The sequence below is a fragment of the Oryx dammah genome, unplaced genomic scaffold (assembly GCF_014754425.2).
Source record: "Oryx dammah isolate SB20612 unplaced genomic scaffold, SCBI_Odam_1.1 HiC_scaffold_13, whole genome shotgun sequence".
NCBI classification, from domain to species: Eukaryota; Metazoa; Chordata; class Mammalia; order Artiodactyla; family Bovidae; genus Oryx; species Oryx dammah.
Genome location: NW_024070197.1, coordinates 28377505 through 28398321, shown reverse-complemented (window position 1 = coordinate 28398321; position 20817 = coordinate 28377505). Strand labels below are relative to the sequence as shown.

At 37.9% G+C, this 20817-nt stretch overlaps 1 protein-coding gene across 1 annotated transcript in view; it reads left to right on the top strand.

Annotated features, from left to right (window-relative positions):
* Positions 1-20817, top strand: part of SNTB2 (syntrophin beta 2) — a 71301-nt gene that overhangs the window by 19457 nt on the left and 31027 nt on the right. Inside the window, exon 2 of the mRNA XM_040253300.1 lies at positions 15490-15703. Within this exon, the coding sequence (XP_040109234.1) occupies positions 15490-15703 (214 nt within the window). The remainder of the gene's footprint in view (positions 1-15489; positions 15704-20817) is intronic.

Sequence of the window (20817 nt, the reverse complement as noted above, 5' to 3'; positions counted from 1 at the left end):
AAGCTTCTTCTGCAGTATTAGCATTGTGATGGTAGTAATGTCACAGAACTAGAAGGACCATTCATTAACAGTAATAAATGGGAGAGAATGCACTGAGCCAAAAGTAGCCGTCTTAGAACCTAAGGCTTTCTTAAATGCAGATCTGTACTTAAAGCAGCAACTAACTTATTTTTGTAATGTTGATACACTGAATAGGGGATGGGGCTGTGGCAAAATAGAAAGGATTAAGGAGGCAAGGACACAAAATCCTTTAATACTGCTTAGTAAGGTATTCATTTTATCCATTTGTAGACATCTGAAATTCTTTAAGAAAGGAGTATATTTTTAAGTTGGAGGTGGGAACAGTTGCTAAATCATTGGATATTAACCAGATTAGGATACAGATTACAGCTAGAAGGAATGTTAATCATTTTAGATCATCTTTATTGTCAACAACACTACCAAAAAAAAATACCAACCTGAAATTATTCTCAGATTTTCAGAAAAAATTTTGAGCAGGTTATTTTAGATTTCTTATTTGGAGGGTAATAATCTTGAGTTTGTTTTAAAACATTTTTTTGCATAATCAACTCTTAATTATTCATGTGATATTAATCAGTTTTGCTATTATTTTCCTAATATATTTCATCTCAATTGAGTTTCTCTTGTCCTCTTTGGCTCTGGGTGAAGAGTGAATTACCATAATCTGCAGCATTTACTATGAGATGGAAGATGAATTTTAATATTTGCTTGAAAGTGAAAATCGCTCAGTAGTGTCAGACTCTTTTCGACCCCTTGACTGGTACAGTCCATGGAATTCTGTAGGCCAGAATACTGGAGTGGGTAACCTTTCCCTTCTCCAGGGGATCTTTGGGCAGATCTTTAGGATCTCCAGGCATATTCTTTACCAGCTGGGCCACAAGGGAAGGCCAGTATTTGCTTGAGCAAAATGTAACTGGAGATAAAGCTGCTGCTACAAAATAACAAAAAAATCCCATAAATTTAAATTATTTTTGGAGTATCCACTATTGTGAACTCTTTCCTTATCTCTTCAACTAGTGAGAATTGTGGAATTGGAGGTCTTAACCCCCATAGAATCCTGCTTTCACATGTTTTTAGCTTCCTGGCTGTTCATGCATGCCTTTTCATGATCCTGTCCCAGCAGTGTCTCCTCAGCAGCAGAAGTAAGTTGTACAGCTGTCAGCCAGTATAGGCACAGCCCAGGAGCTTTCATCAAGGCAGGAGCTAGGGAATCAGTGGCTTATTATGGTCTAGAAACCTATAGGTCCACAAAATGAGGTGATCAGAAGGCCACCAGTTTTACTGTTGAGCAGAATACACCCAACTGAATCCATGCAGATGATTGTGTTGTAGAAGAAATAGCATTGGCTTTGGAACCTAGCAGACCTAGAGCTCTGCACGTTGTGGGGAAAACAGTTTATTCTCTTTAAGCCTCTGTTTCTTTCTCAGTCAAATGATTCCGAAGGTTACATAAGCTATTTTATATGAAGTTGTTGTTCAGTCACTAAGTCAGGTCCAACTCTTTGTGACCCCATGGCCTACAGCACACCAGACTCCCATTTCCTTCACTGTCTCCTGAAGTTTGCTCAAATTTATGTCCATTTATATGAAGCACATAACAGGTGTTCAAACAATGTTAATTTTCCTTCCCTGCTATGCATTATACCTGAATGGAAGATTATTTTAGGATCTCTTTCTGTCTGTCTGGAGAAACTGCTGCTAGCTAGTTTAGGAGCAGGGCCTTATTTATCTCCCTTGTATACACCCAGTGTTTAGGTCATCTGCTCATGTAATTTCAGCAATTACCTGAATATCTATAATGTTTAGCTACAGCTGTTTGTTCCCAGCCTTTCTGTGATCCCTTACCAGCATATCAGATTTAACCTTGACCTAGGCAAACTTCTTTGTAGTCATTTATTATTTGTTTAAGGGTGTACAGCCTCTGGCCCTTTCTTCTTCCTCTCTTCTCATTGGCTTAGAGGCTTTCTCCTTGTGTTTGTCCTTCCCAGTTTTTACCTTAAGGCTTATGAAGAGTAGGAGTAAGTCCTTGAACCTCCCTGGTTAGTAGGAATTATTTTGAACAGAGAAAAATGTCTACCTTTAAAGAGCTTATAATAGAAGGTAGTGTGATGGTTCCTATTCATATACTGGAGTGGGCTGCCATTTCCTTCTCCAGGGGATCTTCCCAACCCAGGGATTGAACCTGGGTCTTCTGCACTGCAGACAGACGCTTTACTGTCTGAGCCACTAGAGTGATCCTATAATAGAAGGTAGTGTGATGGTTCCTATTCATACAACATATAGGTTGTGAATTTTATGCACTATTGGAATTTCTAAAAATATTAACCTTTGGATTTTTGCCTTTTCCATTTAAAATAGTTCCTCAAACCCTTTCCTCCTGCTTTTTTTTTTTTTTAACTCCATTAGTAATCTGTTATTATTGAGATTCTTCCCTTAATCTTGTCTTATAAGCTAGAGACTGGTGAGGACTGTCCTCCTCGGCTCAGAGTGTAAGGAAGCAAGAGTGGATAGTATTGCTGTTCCGGGCTTTTGCTTCCATAGGAGCACCAGGAGCACCAGAAATCTCTCACCTAGCACCAGATTCACTGGTTGTATTTGTCCCATCAGGTATTATTCCAAATATGGAGTTTTATTGCTCCTCAAAAGAAAAACATGTTGAGACAGTAGTTTCTAAGAAGTCAGACTTTGCCACAGTTCCTTTTAGATGTAACACCTCAGGCCTTTCCTAGCTTAGATTTAAAATTCTTTCAGAAGCACAGATTTTTCACAGGGACAGATGATTCATTAATTTTGCTCTATGGAAAGAAAGGATCTCAGGTTAAATACACCACCCACACCTAAATGAGCTGACTACAGATTTAAGCTTTGGGAAAACTAAAACATATTTTAAGAGCATCTAATCTTAAACTGAAGCAAGATATTTTCAATACTCTACCAACATATGGAAACTGGCAACTTCAGCCCCTTCAGTAGTCTCTCTCTGTTGAATAGCTTGTGGCTTAAACAAGTACTTTTCTGCTCTTCAGTTTACCACATCTTTCTTGGCATCAAATTACATTTTTTCGTAGTTCACGTAGTTCAAATCCTCAGTTTGACCGTTGGGCTGAATTCATTTATGGAAGTGGAAATGGAAATTACTTGTGATGTTACTGCTGCATTGGCCACATACGGTCATGATATGTGTATAGTTTGTTTTCCTGAAGTTATGTTTTTAATTGCCTGTTGACAGAATCATGAGGTGAAGTGACATGAAGTTGCTCAATCATGTCCCGCATGGACTGTAGCCTACCGGGCTTCTCTGTCCATGGGATTTTCCAGGCAAGAAAACTGGAGTGGGTTGCCATTTCCTTCTCCAGGGGATCTTTCCGACCCAGGGATTGAACCCGGGTCTCCCACATTGTAGGTGGATGCTTTACCATCTGAGTCACCAGGGAAGTCTCATATGCATGACCTAATTTACTTTCTTAGAGCTTAAGGGAAGTTATATGAAATACTTTCTCTACATTTGCCCTCAGATCTATTCCAGGGAAGAGGCTGTTACCAGAATTGATATTTCACAGGCTCCTAGTAAGCCAGGGAGAAAGATCTCCAGCTTTATCTTTCCTTTTTCCTTCCTTCTCTTGCCTACTGATCCTTGGGGTGTGTGGAGGGGTGGTTCTGGTGTCTTGTTTGTTGGGTGTGACATAATGGCTTTTTCTTTTAACTGGATAATATTTTCCTTCCCATTTCTTCTTCCCAGTGTCTAGCATTTCCAGCCTATTTCTTTCAGATTTTGCACACATAGGTGTGTAGATGAGGCTAGGGACAAATTTGAGATACCCTGTGCAGGTATCTTTGGAGTGCAGACAAACAGTCCTTTGACTTGACTACATTTTGCCACCTGAGGACAGGAGCTCCAGAGCACACAGTTTATACTAATTCTGCTCACAACTCAAGTGATGTGTTGTTGAGTGACATCTAGGTTGTATCCTTTCTTTAACTCAGTTCTTTAAAAATATGTATTTATCCATTTTATTATGAAGTTTGTGATCTGTGTTTCAGTAGTGACCTCACTTTTTTCTTTTTGAATATTCACCTTGGTAGTTCTTTAAGGAGGAATGATCCATAACAGCCAGGGCTACCTTTCACAGTATCTGATCACCCTTAACTAAATATCAACAACCTTTCTAGAACAGATCACAGCATTTTACCCTGACCCCGATTCTGGCCTTTCCTGACCACTTACATTTCTCTGAATGTTTCATGTCCTCAACTGGATGCTGTAACCTCAGTCAGGCACACTCACTTCCACCTTGTCTGCCTGGGGTACTTCTATCATTTTCAGTGATAAGTCTCCTATTTGTGTAATACATTCTGTATATAGTTCTGTAATGGAGCTTAATATACTGAGTTGTTATTACTTATTCATTGGTAAAATATAGTAGTATTTACATGGTTGGTCTTTCTTTCTGTCTTTGTTTTTACTGGTAGAGTGGCACATGCCAAGTTTTTTTTTTTTTTCTCTAAGGTCTCAATATTCTCATTTGTAAAATGGGAATAATAAATGTCCCTACTTACTAGGGTTATCATGAGATTCAGTGAAATTATTCACATAAAACACTTAACTCTGTTTTTGAACATTAACTGAGCATTGACGTCAGTGATTGAATATTTGTGTCCTCTATTATATCTGGAGACTGGTAGAGACATGGAATGTGTTTTATTCATCGTTCAGGGATGGCGGGGCTGAGAGGGGCCTGTTTCCTCTGAGATCGGGTCTGCTTTGTGAGCCTTATTCATTAACCCTCTCGGGTTAGGGCAGACGCAGAAAGGCACAGTGGTCATTTTTCTGAGTTCACACCACATGTAATCCTTTATGTTCTATGATAATGCTTCTGGGGAAGAGGTCTTAACCAGTTTGTACACTCATTCATTTAACAGATGCTTTTTACCATGTGCTGTGCTAATTTCTGAAACTGGTGAAAATGACTGTCAGGTTCTGCACTAGGTCATAATAGTAATATTTCAAATTTGTATGGCTGTTATAATTCATAAAGTCCTTTTCCAGTCCAGGCTTTATTTAATCTTCACAATAACTCCCTAAGAATAGACTTTATGATTTTTACATGTAAGGAAGCTAAACTCCAAAAAAATGGAATTAAGCCACGAGCGTGGATGTAAATTCTTCTGAAGGATGGACACACAGAAGCACACTCTTTTCCAAAAAGTAATCATTTTCTTTTGAAAAATAGCATTCTTGACTCGTGCTTTTTATTTAGTTTTGTCTTGGCTGGGGCTTTCCAGCCGCTTTTCCGCGCCGCCGCCCCCACCCCCTACCCCCACCCCCACCCCCACCCCCACCCCGCAACGCTGCCACACCCACGGCGGGGATGGAGACTGCGGCTCTGACTGTTCTGGCGCCTCTGTGCTGCTGCCGGCTCAGAGCACCATGTGCTGTCAGTGTGGGCAGGCTAGTGAGTTAAATATTGATCCCTGGTTGTTGTTATTAAAGTCTTGTGTCTAATACAGAAAAAGTGAATTACCACAGGATGAAAGGACTCTGACCTGAGTTTTTAAAATATGCTAATGGAAAGGTCATTGTAAAGTACACACCCTTCTGCAAGGTGTTAGCCAGCCCTTTTTTCTTTTTTTTCCCCCCATTCTTAAAACATGAATTGAAATGCTCACTTGCTTGCACACACGGTGAGATTATCCTGTTAATCTTAGATAAGACCTGGTTACTCCACTTTTTAACTGTATAGAGCCAGTGAGCAAGTTTGAGTGCTGACTCATTTGTACTGGTGGCTGATGGATTTATACAAACAGTGTTTTATGACTTTCCACTATCTCAAAAGCCAAACTGAAAGTTGAGGACATATTCGGGAAAAGATGACATGGGTTTGCCACAGACTGCAGCTTGGAAGAAGTTTTCTAAATTTCTTTGAGCCTCCTTTTTCTTAGAGTTTCAGTTTAGCATCCTTAAAAATGAACAGTTTTGTACAAATGATCACTGAGGTCTCCTCTAGCTCTGCAGTTATGTAAATTATTTAGATTAGTATTTGTGCACAGGACACTCTGGATGGCTGTGTGTGTGTGTGTGTGTGTGTAAGGAGTCAAAACATAATGCACATGAAATTGATAGCTATTTCATTCACCTCTAAATATGATCATTTGTTTAGGCTATATTGACTGTAGCTCTATAATTCAAGGGTACATACTACACTCTACACTTGTGGATCTTTCTCCTTTCCTAGAATAATCTCCGGGAGAGAGGTGGATTTAGAATGCATGAAGATAAACATAATCTCAAGATAAGCACTCTTACTGATTATAGGAAGCTAATATTAACACAAATTGACTGTCAGTTGCAAGGGCAAACTCTCACATAACCAAAGATGCACTATAATATTACTTAGTATTATTTGACATGAATGCTTGGCATGAAATTTTGGAATTACGTGTAGATGCCTTTAGAATGAAAAGGGCTTCCCTGGTGGCTCAGCTGGTAAAGAATCTGCCTACAGTGCAGGAGACCCGGGTTCGATCCCTGGAGAAGGGAATGGCCTCTAGAATGACACTGTTCTTTGGTTTTGTCATGAGTCTGACCTCTCAAATTTATTCTGACTTGTTAAGAATAAGTAAAACTAAAAGTGAGTGGAGGGAAATGCAAAGTGGTATTTGGTCAAAGGGTACAAACTTCCGATTGTAAGATGAATAAGTTCTGGGGATCTGATGTTCAATCTGATGATTATAGTTAACAAAACTGTCTTATATACTTGGAAGTTGCAAAGAGAATAGATCTGAATGTTCTCACCACACTTAAAAATTGTAATTATGTAAAGTAATAGATGTGTTAACTAACCTTATTGTGGGAATCGATTTTGAACCATTTGAATCATTTTGTAAAATATCTGTCAATTTGAATTTGTGTCACATTTTATCATGAACAAATGGACCTTGTGTATTTTTTGAGCGAGAATACTACAGAAGTGATATATCCTTCTCAGTATATATGGGAGGGTAGTGGGCGTGATGTCAATATGTCTTAATACTAGTAAAGTAAACCTTTATAACTATCGAATCTCTCCACATAAAGTTATCATTTTCCCCTTTGTAATTAATAAATATCTTGGTGAAGACTGTAAGTATCCTATTACTGTTTGAGCTTTCACCCTTTATCCTTTAACCTTTTCACTAATTGTAGTGTTCATTACTGGTTTGGTGAACAACAGTTATTAGTGTAGTGTCCTAATGATGATTTTCTTTTTTCCCTCATTCCTTTAACACTTGTTAATTGGAATTCCTCTTCTCCTTCTGCTTCTTTGCTGCACCACATAGCTTGTGAAATCTTAATTTTCAGACCAAGGATTGAACCTGGGCCCATTGCCGTAAGAATGGACCTAAGCAGTGGCTGGACCACCAGGGAATTCTCTAATTGAAATTCTTTAAGAGCTATCCCTTATCCCTCATTTATTTATTTATTCAATTATTTATATCTGTGTGGACTCATGGATATTTATAACCCATACCACTATTATTTATTTTGATGCTTAAATTGTTCCAGCTTTTTGAAAATTACCCTTTAATTTAAAAAGTTAATAAAATGAATTATAAGTGAAAGCCATTATTTGTTGTGGGTTGACCAGTACATTGCATTGTAGCTTAAATTCACTACAGTAGTTAGTTGAAGTCTGTGCACTCTGACAATTCTCGGTCTACCACAGCTGAACTCCTCAGTCATGTGTTATATAAGAACGAGGGGGAAAAAAGAAGGAGGAGGAAAAGAAAATGAACACATCTTTGTCTTTTCTCCTCTTCCTGAACTCAGTTAATTCTGCCAATTTGGTCAGAAAATCCCTCGTGACAACAAAAGCTTGGCAGTTACCAATAGCAGTTCTTTTGTACAATAAAAAAAAATTGTGAAGTGCTTAAAGAGATGGAAACTTGGATGGCATTCTTGTTCCCCAGTGGTGACTGACTGGATGTTCAGGATGGAATGCTTGCTGACCCCTTGAGCACAGCTATTGTGCTGGGTTAATACTGTGTTTCCGTCTATAGTTTATCACTTGGAGTGCCTATCTAAAACAAACCATCCGGTATGTCCAGCTAGTCCAGGACATCCACTTTGCAACGGATAAGGATTTCCTTGTGCTTAAACTGCTAGGTCTTTTTTTTTTTTTTCCTGGCCTAGTAGAAAAACATTACTTTATTAGTGTTTTTATTAAATATTTTTCAGTTATTTAATTTTGTTTGCTGTTGTTATATCCAATTTTGTGTAACATTTTAGTTCTACTTCTTTAACAGCATTCATCATATAGTACCTTTTCTCATTTCTCCTTTATTAATTGGTCTTTTGGGGGGCAGGTTATATATCTTTCTTTTCCTTTCCAACTAAAAAACTTGAGGTCAGAGTGTATATTAAACATTTTAAATAACCTACATGATTTGCACATAGAGTTCATTGATGTTGAAAAGGGGGAAACATTACAATCTTTTTTTTTAAATAGTAAAAATTGTCTCCTATCATTTATGTTGGTGGTTTAGTCGCTATGTTGTATCCGACTCTTGTGATCCTGTGGACTGTAGCCTGCCAGGCTCCTCTGTCCATGGGATTCTCCAGACGAGAACACTGGAGTGGGTTGCCATTTCCTTCTCCAGAGGATCTTCCCGACCCAAGAATCGAACCCGCGTCTCCTGAATCGAAGGCAGATTCTTTACCAACTGGGCTATGAGGGAAATACTATCATTTATGTTAGTGAGAGTGAAAGTTGCTCAGTCTTGTCCTACTCTTTTCGACCCCATGGACCATACAGTCCATGGAATTCTCCAGGCCAGAATACTAGAGTGGGCAGCCTTTCCCTTCACCAGGGGATCTTCCCAACCCAGAGATCGAACCCAGGTCTCCCACATTGCAGGCGGATTCTATACCAACTGAGCTATGAGGGAAGCTCATTTACGTTAGGAGTAGATAAAAGCATATATCTTGGGTTTGTGAGACAGGGGCTTTCTTATAGAAGTATGTTTTAAACCATTATTGACTCCCTATAATATTATATTATCACTTCAAGAATAAACTGCTCATCCGTAAACCATGTGTTTAAGTAGATAATAGTTTATTAAGTAGAATTTTGTTCTAATGGCTTATGTTTTCTATTAACAAATTTAGTTGACAAGAACCTCAACAAAGATCATTCATATGCATTTTGTGTGATAACCTTCAGTCTGTGGAGTGACCAGTTTCCACATAATCAAAAAGAAGATGACAGTGTTGAACATGGACGCTTTATTCAAATATTTGCAAACATCCTTAATCTAGAGCTATTAGCAGCAGTTTTTAGCTGGATTTTACCACCCATGCCATAAATATTTCTCATGTTTTCCCCAGGATAGGGAAATTAGGACTAAAATATATCTACATTTGTGACAGAATTTTTCATAGTTCATCCAGACAATATTTGTGGTTCATCTATATGTTCATGATCCCTGTTGTGAACACTTTATCAATATACTGCCAAATTTTGACCACTGTATTACATTCATCTGTACTAAAACTAAGTACACATATTGTTACAGTGATGTCATATGGATTGGGGTAAAACTTGCTCTGAAAGGCTGGAAGCAAGTGTGATGTCAAGCCAGAGTCACAAAAAGATTGTGTATGTGTTATGAAAGTACATGAATTTCACCTCATGAATGTGCAAGAGAATGTATTCAGGACCTGGCTTTTAATCCCTTCAGTGACCCTTGGTCAAATGGAAAAGATGAGCAAAACAGAAACTGTGACATATGTTATTGTTGTTCATTTGCTAAATTGTGTCCAACTCTTTGTGACCCCATGGACTGCAACATGCCAGGCTTCCCTGTCCTTCACTGTCTCCTGAAATTTGCTCAGATTCATGTCCATTGAGTTGGTGATATCATCCAACGATCTCATCCTCTGCGGCCCCCTTCTCCTTTTGCCTTCAGTCTTGCCCAGCATCAGGGTCTTTTCCAGTGAATCAGCTCTCCATGACAGGTGACCAAAGAATTTGAGCTTCAGCATCAGTCCTTCCAAAGAATATTCAGGGTCGATTTCCTTTAGGATTGACTGGGTTGATCTTGCAGTCCACCAAGATTTTGCATGATCTTCTGAGCCCCTGAGACTTTGGGGCTTAGCCTTCTTTATGGTCCCACTCTCACATCCGTACATGACTACTGGAAAAACCAGCTTTGACTATACGGACCTTTGTCAGCAAAGTGATGCCTCTGCTTTTTAATATGCTGTCTAGGTTTGTCAGAGCTTTCCTTCCAAGGAGCAAGCAGCTTTTAATTTCATGGCTGCAGTCACCACCCACAGTGTAAAATGAACCCAGGAAAATAGTTAATCTTACTTAATCCTCTCAGTTATTCAGGATAGTTGGTATTAAGGTTAATATTAGAGTTTTGTGGACTAGAAATTGAAAAGTTGAATTATTTGTCCAAATCAGGAAGTTTATAATTGACAAAACTGAAATTCAAATATGGTCTGTTCAATTTCATATCTTAGCCTCTACCTACTTTGTCCAGAGTATATTGTATTAATTGCACATCCAAATACACACTGATATTCATTGTGTGCTCAAGCACAAGCATGGGCACTTTTCTTCCATTTCTCATTCAACCGCCATAGCCATTTGAAGTTGGTATTTAATGTTTTACAAATGTGGAAACTGAAGCTTAGACAAGAAAATTATGTGCTTCAGACCTCTCAAAAGGTAAATGGTAATATCAAGGCTTGTACTGAATTTCATTTGACTAAAATTTGTTGCTCTGTTGTTATACTTCAGTGACTTTACAAAAATTATCCAAAGAGCATCACCTGTAGGTTAGCAGATGCATTGGAGGATGTGAGACAGAGACGTACAACAACTGCATGCTGATACTCCACTGTCCTTTCAGCGTTTATGGAACAGTCACTTTTCCCCATTGTTGTTGTCTCTGCCCTTGAATCTTTTTCTGAAATTGCCTTCTCATCCATGTTTTTCTTTGTTATTTGATGGCATGTATTAAGTTGCTCAGTTGTGTCCGACTCTTTGTGACCCCATGGAGTACAGTCCATGGAATCCTCTAGGCCAGAATACTGGAGTGGGTAGCCTTTCCCTTCTCCAGGGGATCTTCCCCTCCCGGGAATCGAACCCAGGTGTCCCACATAGCAGGGGGTTTCAGCTGAACCACAAGGGAACTCCAGAATTAACTTTAGTATTATTTATTTAATAGAACACATGCTTATTTAAAAGTTCAAGCATTGTAGAAATAACTTTCAATAGAAGAAATCACTATAATTACAATACAGATATAACCGTTATTAGTAAATGGGCATATTTTCTTGAGTACTTTATGAACATACTAATTATATATAATTTTTAAAACATAAAAGCTTTTATTTTTCTTTTGAGAACTTACTATTTTCACCTAGTAACTCTGATATACCCTGAGTTTTGCCTTTGGTTTTATAGTGTTTGAGTAATTTTACATCGTTTTTAAAAATCTGATAAGGTTAATTAAAAAACAAAATAAAACTAGCCTCTCCTTTCGTATTTTAGCCGGAGATTAAGAAGCAATATACATTTATTATAAACAGAAAGGAAGAATTGGAGATTCTGTGATAATAAATGACCTACTGCATAAAAAAAAGAAGCAATATAAATTATTCCTAAGCAGCCTTATGCAAAGTGCCTTTCTTGTTGCTTCTGCTTTAGTGAAAATAAAAGTCTTTATCTTTCCATTTTTTCTAATGCTATAGGTGGTCAAGACTTTCTTACAGTTGTCAACAGTCCTCTGCTTTCTATTTTAAATATATATATATTTATTTTATTTTATTTATTTGACTGTGCTAGGTCTTAGTTGCAGCATGCAGGATCTTTAGTTGTGGCCTGTATGATCTAGTTTCCCAAGCAGGGATGGAACCTGGGCCCCTGCATGGGGAGTGTGGCATCCTAGCCACTGGACCAAAAGGAAGTCCCTGCTTTCGTATGTTTTGAAGTAAGCAAGAAGGGAATGACACAGATAGGAGCATTATTTCACATAAAGCAGTACTTCTTTTTAGGGGAGGGAGAAGTACTAAGAGTAGAATTGACTTATAAAAACAGAGATATGTCACAGTAAATAAACATAAATGTCAACACACACACAAAAAAGAAAAATATGTAACTTGAAGTAATTTTTCAAATGCACAGTGTTTTCTGGTTGTGAGTGAGTTATATAAAGGATTTTCAACAAACATCTACTTACTGTTTAGCAGTTTCCACAAGAAAATTTGCTGGTAGCTGTCTTCCTTACAAAAACATTTAAAAATGCAAACCTAAGATGTTTAAAACATTTTTTTATGAAAAAATGAACAGCTTGCATATACTTTTGCAGTTTGAAGAAACATTCCAAAGAAAATCACTTTTTAAATTCATTTTTTAAATATTTACTTTATAAATGACCCACAGTGGGTTTTACCATATAAGATTAGTAGTTGAAGAATACTACCAAGGAGAAATTATACAGTGAATAGTCCAAATACCCAAATTATTTCAACCGTTTGTTCTATGTTTATATATATAAAAGCATGAAAGCTAATACTTTTGAATAAAAGTAATAGATAGCCATGTTAGAATTTAATTGAGGCCTAAAAAATATCCTTTTTTGCCAGTTTGCATAAATTTATTATAAAAGGCCATAATTTTAAAATCCTAAAATTTTAATTGTTGGGGATGAATTTAGAGCTACCTTATTTCTGGTTTGTTTAGATTTATTCCACTGTAGCTTAGAGGTTTGAAAGGAAATTTGAGTTCTCCTTTGTCATCTCAGTAGTAATTTGAGATCCTCAGAAAGGATGTATCTCCTACTTCTGTGGACTTGGACAGGCCTTGGAGTGAAATGGAGTAGGAAGATGGGTGCTGTGCTTAGTTGCTCAGTTGTGTCCGACTCTTTGTGACCCCATGAGCTGTAGCTTGCCAGGCTCCTCTGTCCACGGGATTCTCCAGGCAAGAATACTGGAGTGGGTTGCCATTTCCTTCTCCAGGGAATCGTCCCAACTCAGGTTATCGAACCCAGGTCTCCTGCATTGCAGGCAGATTGTTTACCCTCTGAGCCACCAGGGAAGCCCAGGAAGATGGGTAATGAAATTAATTGAAAATCTCGGGACAAACACAAGCGATAGTTACTTTGTTTTAAAGCAGAACACTGAAATCACATAAGCCTGTGTACTGCTTCCCAGGTAAATTAGATACCTGTTTATGGTTCTTCAGCTATTGTGGATGGCCAGTTAGATGGGGGTATGGGTGCCCTTGTCATCAACTCAAGTAAAACTAATTGCTCCTTTAATAAGGCCATGCAGTAGGCTGTGTGTTTATGTCTGTTTCATTTAAATGTGTATAGTAATAAACTCATTGATGCTCTGTGATCAAGTGAACATCTGAGTATGTCATAAAGGGGGCTTTTCTAACACTATAGTATTTAAGGATAGTCATTTAGAATGTCTAATTTCTCCCAGTTGGGAGCCCAAAAGTTAGTATACTGCTTTAAATGTTTAAAAAGTAAATCTCTGCCATTAGCAGTGCCTGGAAACTTTAAGAATTTCTGCCAAAGTTGTGATCTTATTCTTTCTTGAAAGCCCGGAGCTAAACTAACGCTTGTGTTCAGGTGCTCGAGTCAGCTGCTCAAGGCCTATACTAGGTGCACTCCTGCTCATTTTTCTAGGGTGATAAAGTCTCCTTGGTGACCTGAAGCAGTTAACTCTTACTCTCTCCACCTAGAAAATACATGCATTATAACTAGACATAGAAAGCATCCACATAAACACACACAAATCTTTCTAAATGTTGACATTAGTAGTATTGTATCTCCTAGAAGTACATTTAACTTTAGCAGATCTTGTTCAATAACTTATAAGAAAATAATTTTGCCTCTTCTACTGATGGCTGTTAATTTTTTTTAACCTTTCTAGCTTTTTAATTTAGAGAAGAAGAAAGGCACCTACTGTTTATTGAATGTTTGTTATATGCCTAGAATTTTTTTACTTGCTTGCAACTAACAAACACACATAAGTACAATCTATTAGTAAAATTTCGAAGGCTTGTAAAGCTTGTAATGCTATAAAATATTAATACTAGCTATTATGACATTGATAAGCATTGATAATGATCATATCTTTCTAGTTTTTCAGTTCCCTTGATACTACTCTAATGACCTACCACAGTGTAATTTGAGAGGAGGTAAATGCCTGAAGCAACATATATTGATGTTAGCAGAGGAAATGGTGACTGATTTATCTATATTCAACTATTTATTGACATTTTAATGCTTTTTAAGATTTTAATAATGTTCACTTTATCTAGTTTTTGAAATAACACCATGCCTCAAATGACAGTAGTCACCAGTCATAAAGGAGGTAAAAGAAGTGTACATCTTAAAAGTGAACTTAAAAAGAAGAATGTTTTCTTTTGATTAAAAGCCATATCTTAATTTGGGACTACCAGTGATAGAAAAACCCTTTAATACCATTAATAGAAAGTTACCATTAATAGAAAAACAAGTACAATATCTTTGTACTTGTTTTTCAAAGCTATGATGGTTTATTTTCATAACTGTCTCCCTTACTAGACTGGGCATTCCTGAGGGCAGAGTCCATGCCTAAGGTGCTCTTGTATTCTCAGTGGCTAGCCTAATGCCTGATACTTGGAAGGTAGCTATAAATGTTGATTGGGTTGAATCTAATTGAAGTAGAGATACCTAGCCTGGAGAAGAGAGAGATAATCTTGAACTTCAGATGTTTGAAGGGCCCTCATGTAGAAAAGATTGTTTGTTCTCTATGGCCTCTGTAGACAGCAAACCAATGAGTGAAAGTTTCAAGTTTCTAAATGCTAAAGTTGTTTCAAGCTAGATGGGGCTGTCTTAGGAGATAATGATTCTATCTCCAGATTCATTCGTGTTGTCCAACTACTGAGATAATTCAAGTATTTAATTGTTCATTTTTTCCCTTTACTCGTGTATTCAAACATTTACTGAACAGGCACTGGTCTGAATGTTGGACATCAAGATTGAATAAACCATAAACCCTGCCTTTGGGGAACTTGCAGCCAGCAGGGGAACTGAAGTATTATTAACAAAGGATTACAACCCAGGGTGCTTAGAAGTTATTACAGAAGAGTGAGTAATGGCAATACCCTGGAGAGAGTAAACAGGATAGGCTGCTGAGGAGGTGAGTTGACCAGGCAGGCAAAGGGAAAAGGGAGTCCTAAGAAGAAACAATATGCAAAGACTCAGAATCCGGTTTTTAGGATAGAGTGGTGGTGTATCATTTGGATTACCTGTGCTCTTAAAGCACCGTCTAATCCTAAGATTCTATGTGTGGGCTCTTTAACTTTGTGTTTTTTTTTTTTTTTTTTTTTCACTTCATGCCAGATAGTTCCTGTATGTATATATTTCAGTTATTTTTCATAGGAAGTAAAAATACTGATCTTCTTCTTTGACTTTTGTTTGTAGTTAAATTCATCCGAGAAGTAACGCCATATATCAAGAAGCCATCATTGGTGTCAGATCTGCCCTGGGAAGGTGCCGCTCCCCAGTCACCCAGCTTTAGTGGCAGTGAGGACTCTGGTTCTCCAAAACACCAGAACAGCACCAAGGACAGGAAGGTCATCCCGCTCAAAATGTGCTTTGCTGCTAGAAACTTAAGCATGCCGGACCTGGAGAACAGGTGAGCTGTACCTAAGGAGAACATCCTACTCACAGCTTTGCAAACTTAAACGGATATATTATAATACTGCTTTTGCATATTTTATGCAATATTATGACTGTTGACTAAATTAGGTAAAGTAAAACATCAATCTGAGATGAGAGACTCATTTCTGGGCTTCCATGTTTAAATTACTTCACACGTATATGTGCATTGCTGTTGTTTAGCTTCTCAGTCTTGTCTGACTCTTTGCGGCCCTCTGGACTGTAGCACGCCAGGCTTCCCAGTCCTTCGCCATCTCCTGGAGTTTGCTTAAACCCGTGTCCATTGAGTCGGTGATGCCATCCAACCATCTCATCCTCTGTCGGTCCCCTTCTCCTCCTGCCTTCAGTCTTTCCCAGCATCAGAGTCTTTTCTAATGAGCTGGCTCTTTGCATCAGGTGGCCAAACAATTTAGGACGAACACACAAGAAACTTAATGATGGTTATCCCTGGGGAGTGAAGTGGGATTAGAAGGTAGAAGGAAAGAAGAGGCCTTTACTTTTCATTTTATACCTTTATGGAGTGTTAATATTACTCCTTCATTGTGATTATAACTTAATAACTGAAAAAAATCTTGTTCAAGAAACTTCTAAAAATATCTCTATAGAAGGAAATTCCTTATGCTATGGATAGTGTAAAGAATCAGAGATCTTCATTATAGATCAGGTTGCATCAACTACTAATATCACCCCTGCAAGTTAGCTTCTCTTGACCTCAGTTTCCTCATTTGTAAAATGAGAGCATTGGATTGAATAATTTCTAATGTCCCTCCTAGTTCTATCACCATTTGGTTTCTATGACTTTGTCTCCATTAAGTGGTACCGTTAAACTTAGTGTTAGAATAGACATTAAGGGAAAAAGAAAGATAACGATAGTTGGGAAGATCCCCTGGAGAAGGAAATGGCAGCCTACTCCCAAATTCTTGCCTGGAGAATGCCATGGACAACGGAGCCTGGTGGGCTATAGTCCATGGGGTCACAAAGAGTTCGACACGACTGAGTGACTAACTTTCGCTTTCACAAGGACAAACTTTTTATAATCTACTTTAACTTTTATGGTCTCCTCTGATCTGATTGCATAGCCAGGTGCCTAGTCAGGATGGGATGGTTCACAGAAGACAACCAGAAATGGAATGACCTCGAGCATTTTATGCCATAGGGACACAGAAGCTCCTGCTCTGTAGTATATTGTGTGTATGCCGGAAACAGCTGAGTTCTGCAATCACACAGGCCTTGGTTTGAGTCCCAACTAGGTCACTTGCTCCAAGGAGGGCTCTGAGCAAGTTCCTGCACCTGTATAAACCTTCATATTCTCATTGATTAAGAAAAAAGGCTTAACTGTGCAGATTAAATGAGATAACCACATACAGCCCTTTGCATAGAGTCAAACACATAGCAGGATCAGAAGAAATAGTAGCTTAAAAAGTCTTAACTGCTAACTTTAACTCTGTGTGTGTGCATTGCAAGGAAATTCTTTATGTCTAAGCCACCAGGGAATCCTATATATACACACTCATACAGACATACACACATACACGTTTTGTTTGGCTTTGCTATGTGGCTTGTGGGATCTTAGTTCCTGAGTCTACAGAGGTAAAAGCATGGAGTCCTAACCACTGGCTGCTGCTGCTACTAAGTCGCTTCAGTTGTGTCTGACTCTGTGTGATCCCATAGACGGCAGCCCACTAAGCTCCCCTGTCCCTGGGATTCTCCAGGCAAGAACACTGGAGTGGGTTGCCATTTCCTTCTCCAATGCATGAAAGTGAAAAGTGAAAGTGAAGTCACTCAGTCGTGTCGGACTCTTGGTGACCCCATGGACTGCAGCCTACCAGGCTCCTCCATCCATGGGGTTTTCCAGGCAAGAGTACTGGAATAGGCTGCCATTGCCTTCTCCACCTAACCGCTGGACCACCAGTGAATTCTCGTATATAAATTCTCATATATACATATTTTGAAAATTACATTCTGATATGTTTGTATTGTTTTTATTTGCTTTCTTTTAAAAGTTCAAGACATAGAAATTACTTGGTGTTACATACAGGCATACAGGTTTATTTGTGAAAGATTATATATATATTGGATCATATATAAATACAAAACAGCTTGATCTTTGAAGAAATGCTATGTTTATTTTTTTTATACAGTAACAATCTAATTTGTAAAGTGAATAATCACCTCTTAAATCCAAATTAAATTTTTTTTCTCAATTGAGTTAGATTTATGTAGAGACTTTGATCATGGACTTAAAAAAAAATTAAATAGTAAGGACTAGAGTAGAGTTATAATGTGACTAAAGAACAAATACCCACTAAATTTGTCAACTGATTGTCAGGCTGAGGAAAGTATTCAGGCTATGTCCCTCCATTATAAATCATTTCTGAGAATGAGAATAGATTGTTGTCTTACTCCATTCAAGCTGCTGTTAAAAAAAAAGATTAAAAAAACATAAACTGGGTGGCTTATAAACAACAGAAATTTACTTTTCATGGTTAGGGGAAAGGAGGGAAGTCCAAGATCAAGGCACTGGCAGACTTAGTGTCTGGTGAAGGCCCGCTTCCAGTGGTCATTTCCTTGCCCTGTCTGTAATGGCAGAGAAGTCTAGAGAGCTCTCTGGGGTCTCTCTCACAGGAGAGTACTAGTCCCATCTGTGAGGGCTCTGCCCTCATGATCTAATTGCCTGCCAGAGGTCCCATTTGCTAATCTTGTCATATTCGGGTTAGAATTTTAACATATGGATTTGAGGTGGAGACACAAACATTTAGTCTATAGCACTTGGAGTGCTGCTGCTATATCTGAGTATTGTAAGAAAAGAAAAAGTATTACACAGTTTCTGTAGGATACTGGAGTTGTGGGAGTGAGGAAAGAAGGAAGGAGGAAGATGAAATGACTTGGCTCTATTGCTGAAGGCTGTGCTAGTTTATCATCCACGAAGATGTCTTTCAGAGCTCAATAATCTTGACCTTTATTGAAACTTGGGGCTGCATTCTCTTTAGCACATATGCTACAGATATTTGATCAGTGGTCAAATTTGAAATAGATTTTTAGAACCAAATGGAGAGGGCAGTTTGGGCTACAAGAGTGTATCACACATCATGCTCTTTAGTAAGACCATTGATTGGTCTACTTGGCCAGAGTGTACTATACCAGGGAAGTTCTTAGAAGAGTCAGGCTGTTGCAGATTCTCAGGCTTAATTCTGCAAAGTAATTCATTTCTGATGTTGCTTGAAATACCAAATTTGGGGACCTCCCTGGCAGTCCTGAGGTTGACTCCATGCTCCCACTGCAGGGGGCACAGTTTCAATCTTTGATTGGGGAACTAAGATACATTATGCCCCACGGTGCAGCCAAAAAAAGAAATACAAATTTGCAAATGATCTGGTTTTTGTAAAATATAAATCGAAAGAAATTCAAAGTTATTCTTATGTCACTCTTACTTGCATTCCAAGCGTGCGTTCTAGAGAAAAAGAAAAGCGGTAGAATTCCAGGTACCTGGAAAAATTACTTGTGACTTTGTTTATTCCCACAGGAATGCAGATCTTTATCCTGTGTGTCTTGGTAAAAAAAAAAAAAAAAAAGTTCAGAACCATTGACTCGTTAGACTGAAGTTAGGGTGATGGACTTTGACACTTCAGCCAAATTATTTGTTTTCCATAAGCCATGGTTTCCTCCCATAGAAAATGAAAGCTTATGTGAGGATTAAATAAGAGAATGATTATAAAATTGGCATAGAATGCTCTCAGTATATCATTATTATACCTGCTGCTGGTGTCCTTGTAACCTTAAACAAGTCCCTTAATTTCTCTGTCCTCCTATTTTTTTCCTTCCATAAAATGAACATAATAATACATGTTTAACTCTGTTTTTTTTAGAACTACTTCAAGAATAAATATGATAGTATCCATAAAATCGCTTCGAGCTCATTCATCCTTAAATTTATCTCAGCTCTGTCAAAGGGAATGTCATGACAGGTAACACAACTGCAATGTTTAAAGCCATGTAGAGAAACAGTTCATTTAGGAACAATAAAAATAAATTTTATCAGGACATCTGTCACCAAGATATTTATCACATTGTAGCCCTAATTTTTTCCCTAATGTTTTATTGTGAAAATCTTCAAACTTACAGCAAAGTTGAAATAATTTTACAGTCAACACTCATTTCTCCACCACCTAGATTCTACCATTAACATTTTACTATGTTTGCTTTATCACAAATAGGCCCATTTAGCCATCCATCAGTCCATCTTATATTTTTTATTCATTTTAAAGTAACTTGCATACATTACTATGCGTCCCTCTACTCAAATATACATATAGAGTTCAGTGTTTTTGGTGTAACTTTTTTTCTTTTGAGATAATATCTACATACAATAAAATATACAAACCATAAGCCTGTCAAGATACAGAGTATTACTCTTACCCTGGGAGGTTTTCTTTTGCCCTCCTCAGTCAATTCCCTCTCCCACCATCCAAGGCTACTCCTGTTCTGACTTGCTGTCATGTATTGGTTTCAACTATTCTAAAACTTCATAGAATTATAGTCATGTCATGTGTACTTTTTGTGATAGAATTATTTTACTCAGTGTACGATTTTTTTTTAATTTATTTTTTAATTGAAGTAAGATAGCTTTACAGTGTTGTGTTGGTTTCCAGTGTAAGATTCTCGAGCTTCATCCTTCCTGTTATGTGTAACAATAGTTCTTTCTCTTTATTGCTAAGTAGTAGCATATTTTATGGATATAAGACAGTTTCACAGTTTCTTTATCAATTTTCCTATTGATGGTTACAATTCTTGTGGGCATACATTTTTAGTTCTTGTGGGTAAGTTCTTAGAAGAGAAACTGCTGACTCAAAGGATAGGTGTATATTTACTTTTTTTAAAAAACTTGCGAGACTTTTTTCCAAAGTGGTTGTGCCATCTGACATTCCTACCAGCCACATCCATACCAACACTGATAGTGTCAGTCCTTTTAACATTAACTGAGTGTGTAGTGGAATCTCTTTGTGGTTCATTCTTTATGTTTATGTAGACTTCTTTGACAGGAGAGGAAAGCAGCCTTTATTTTCAGCCTCTGTTTCACTACATTGATTTCGT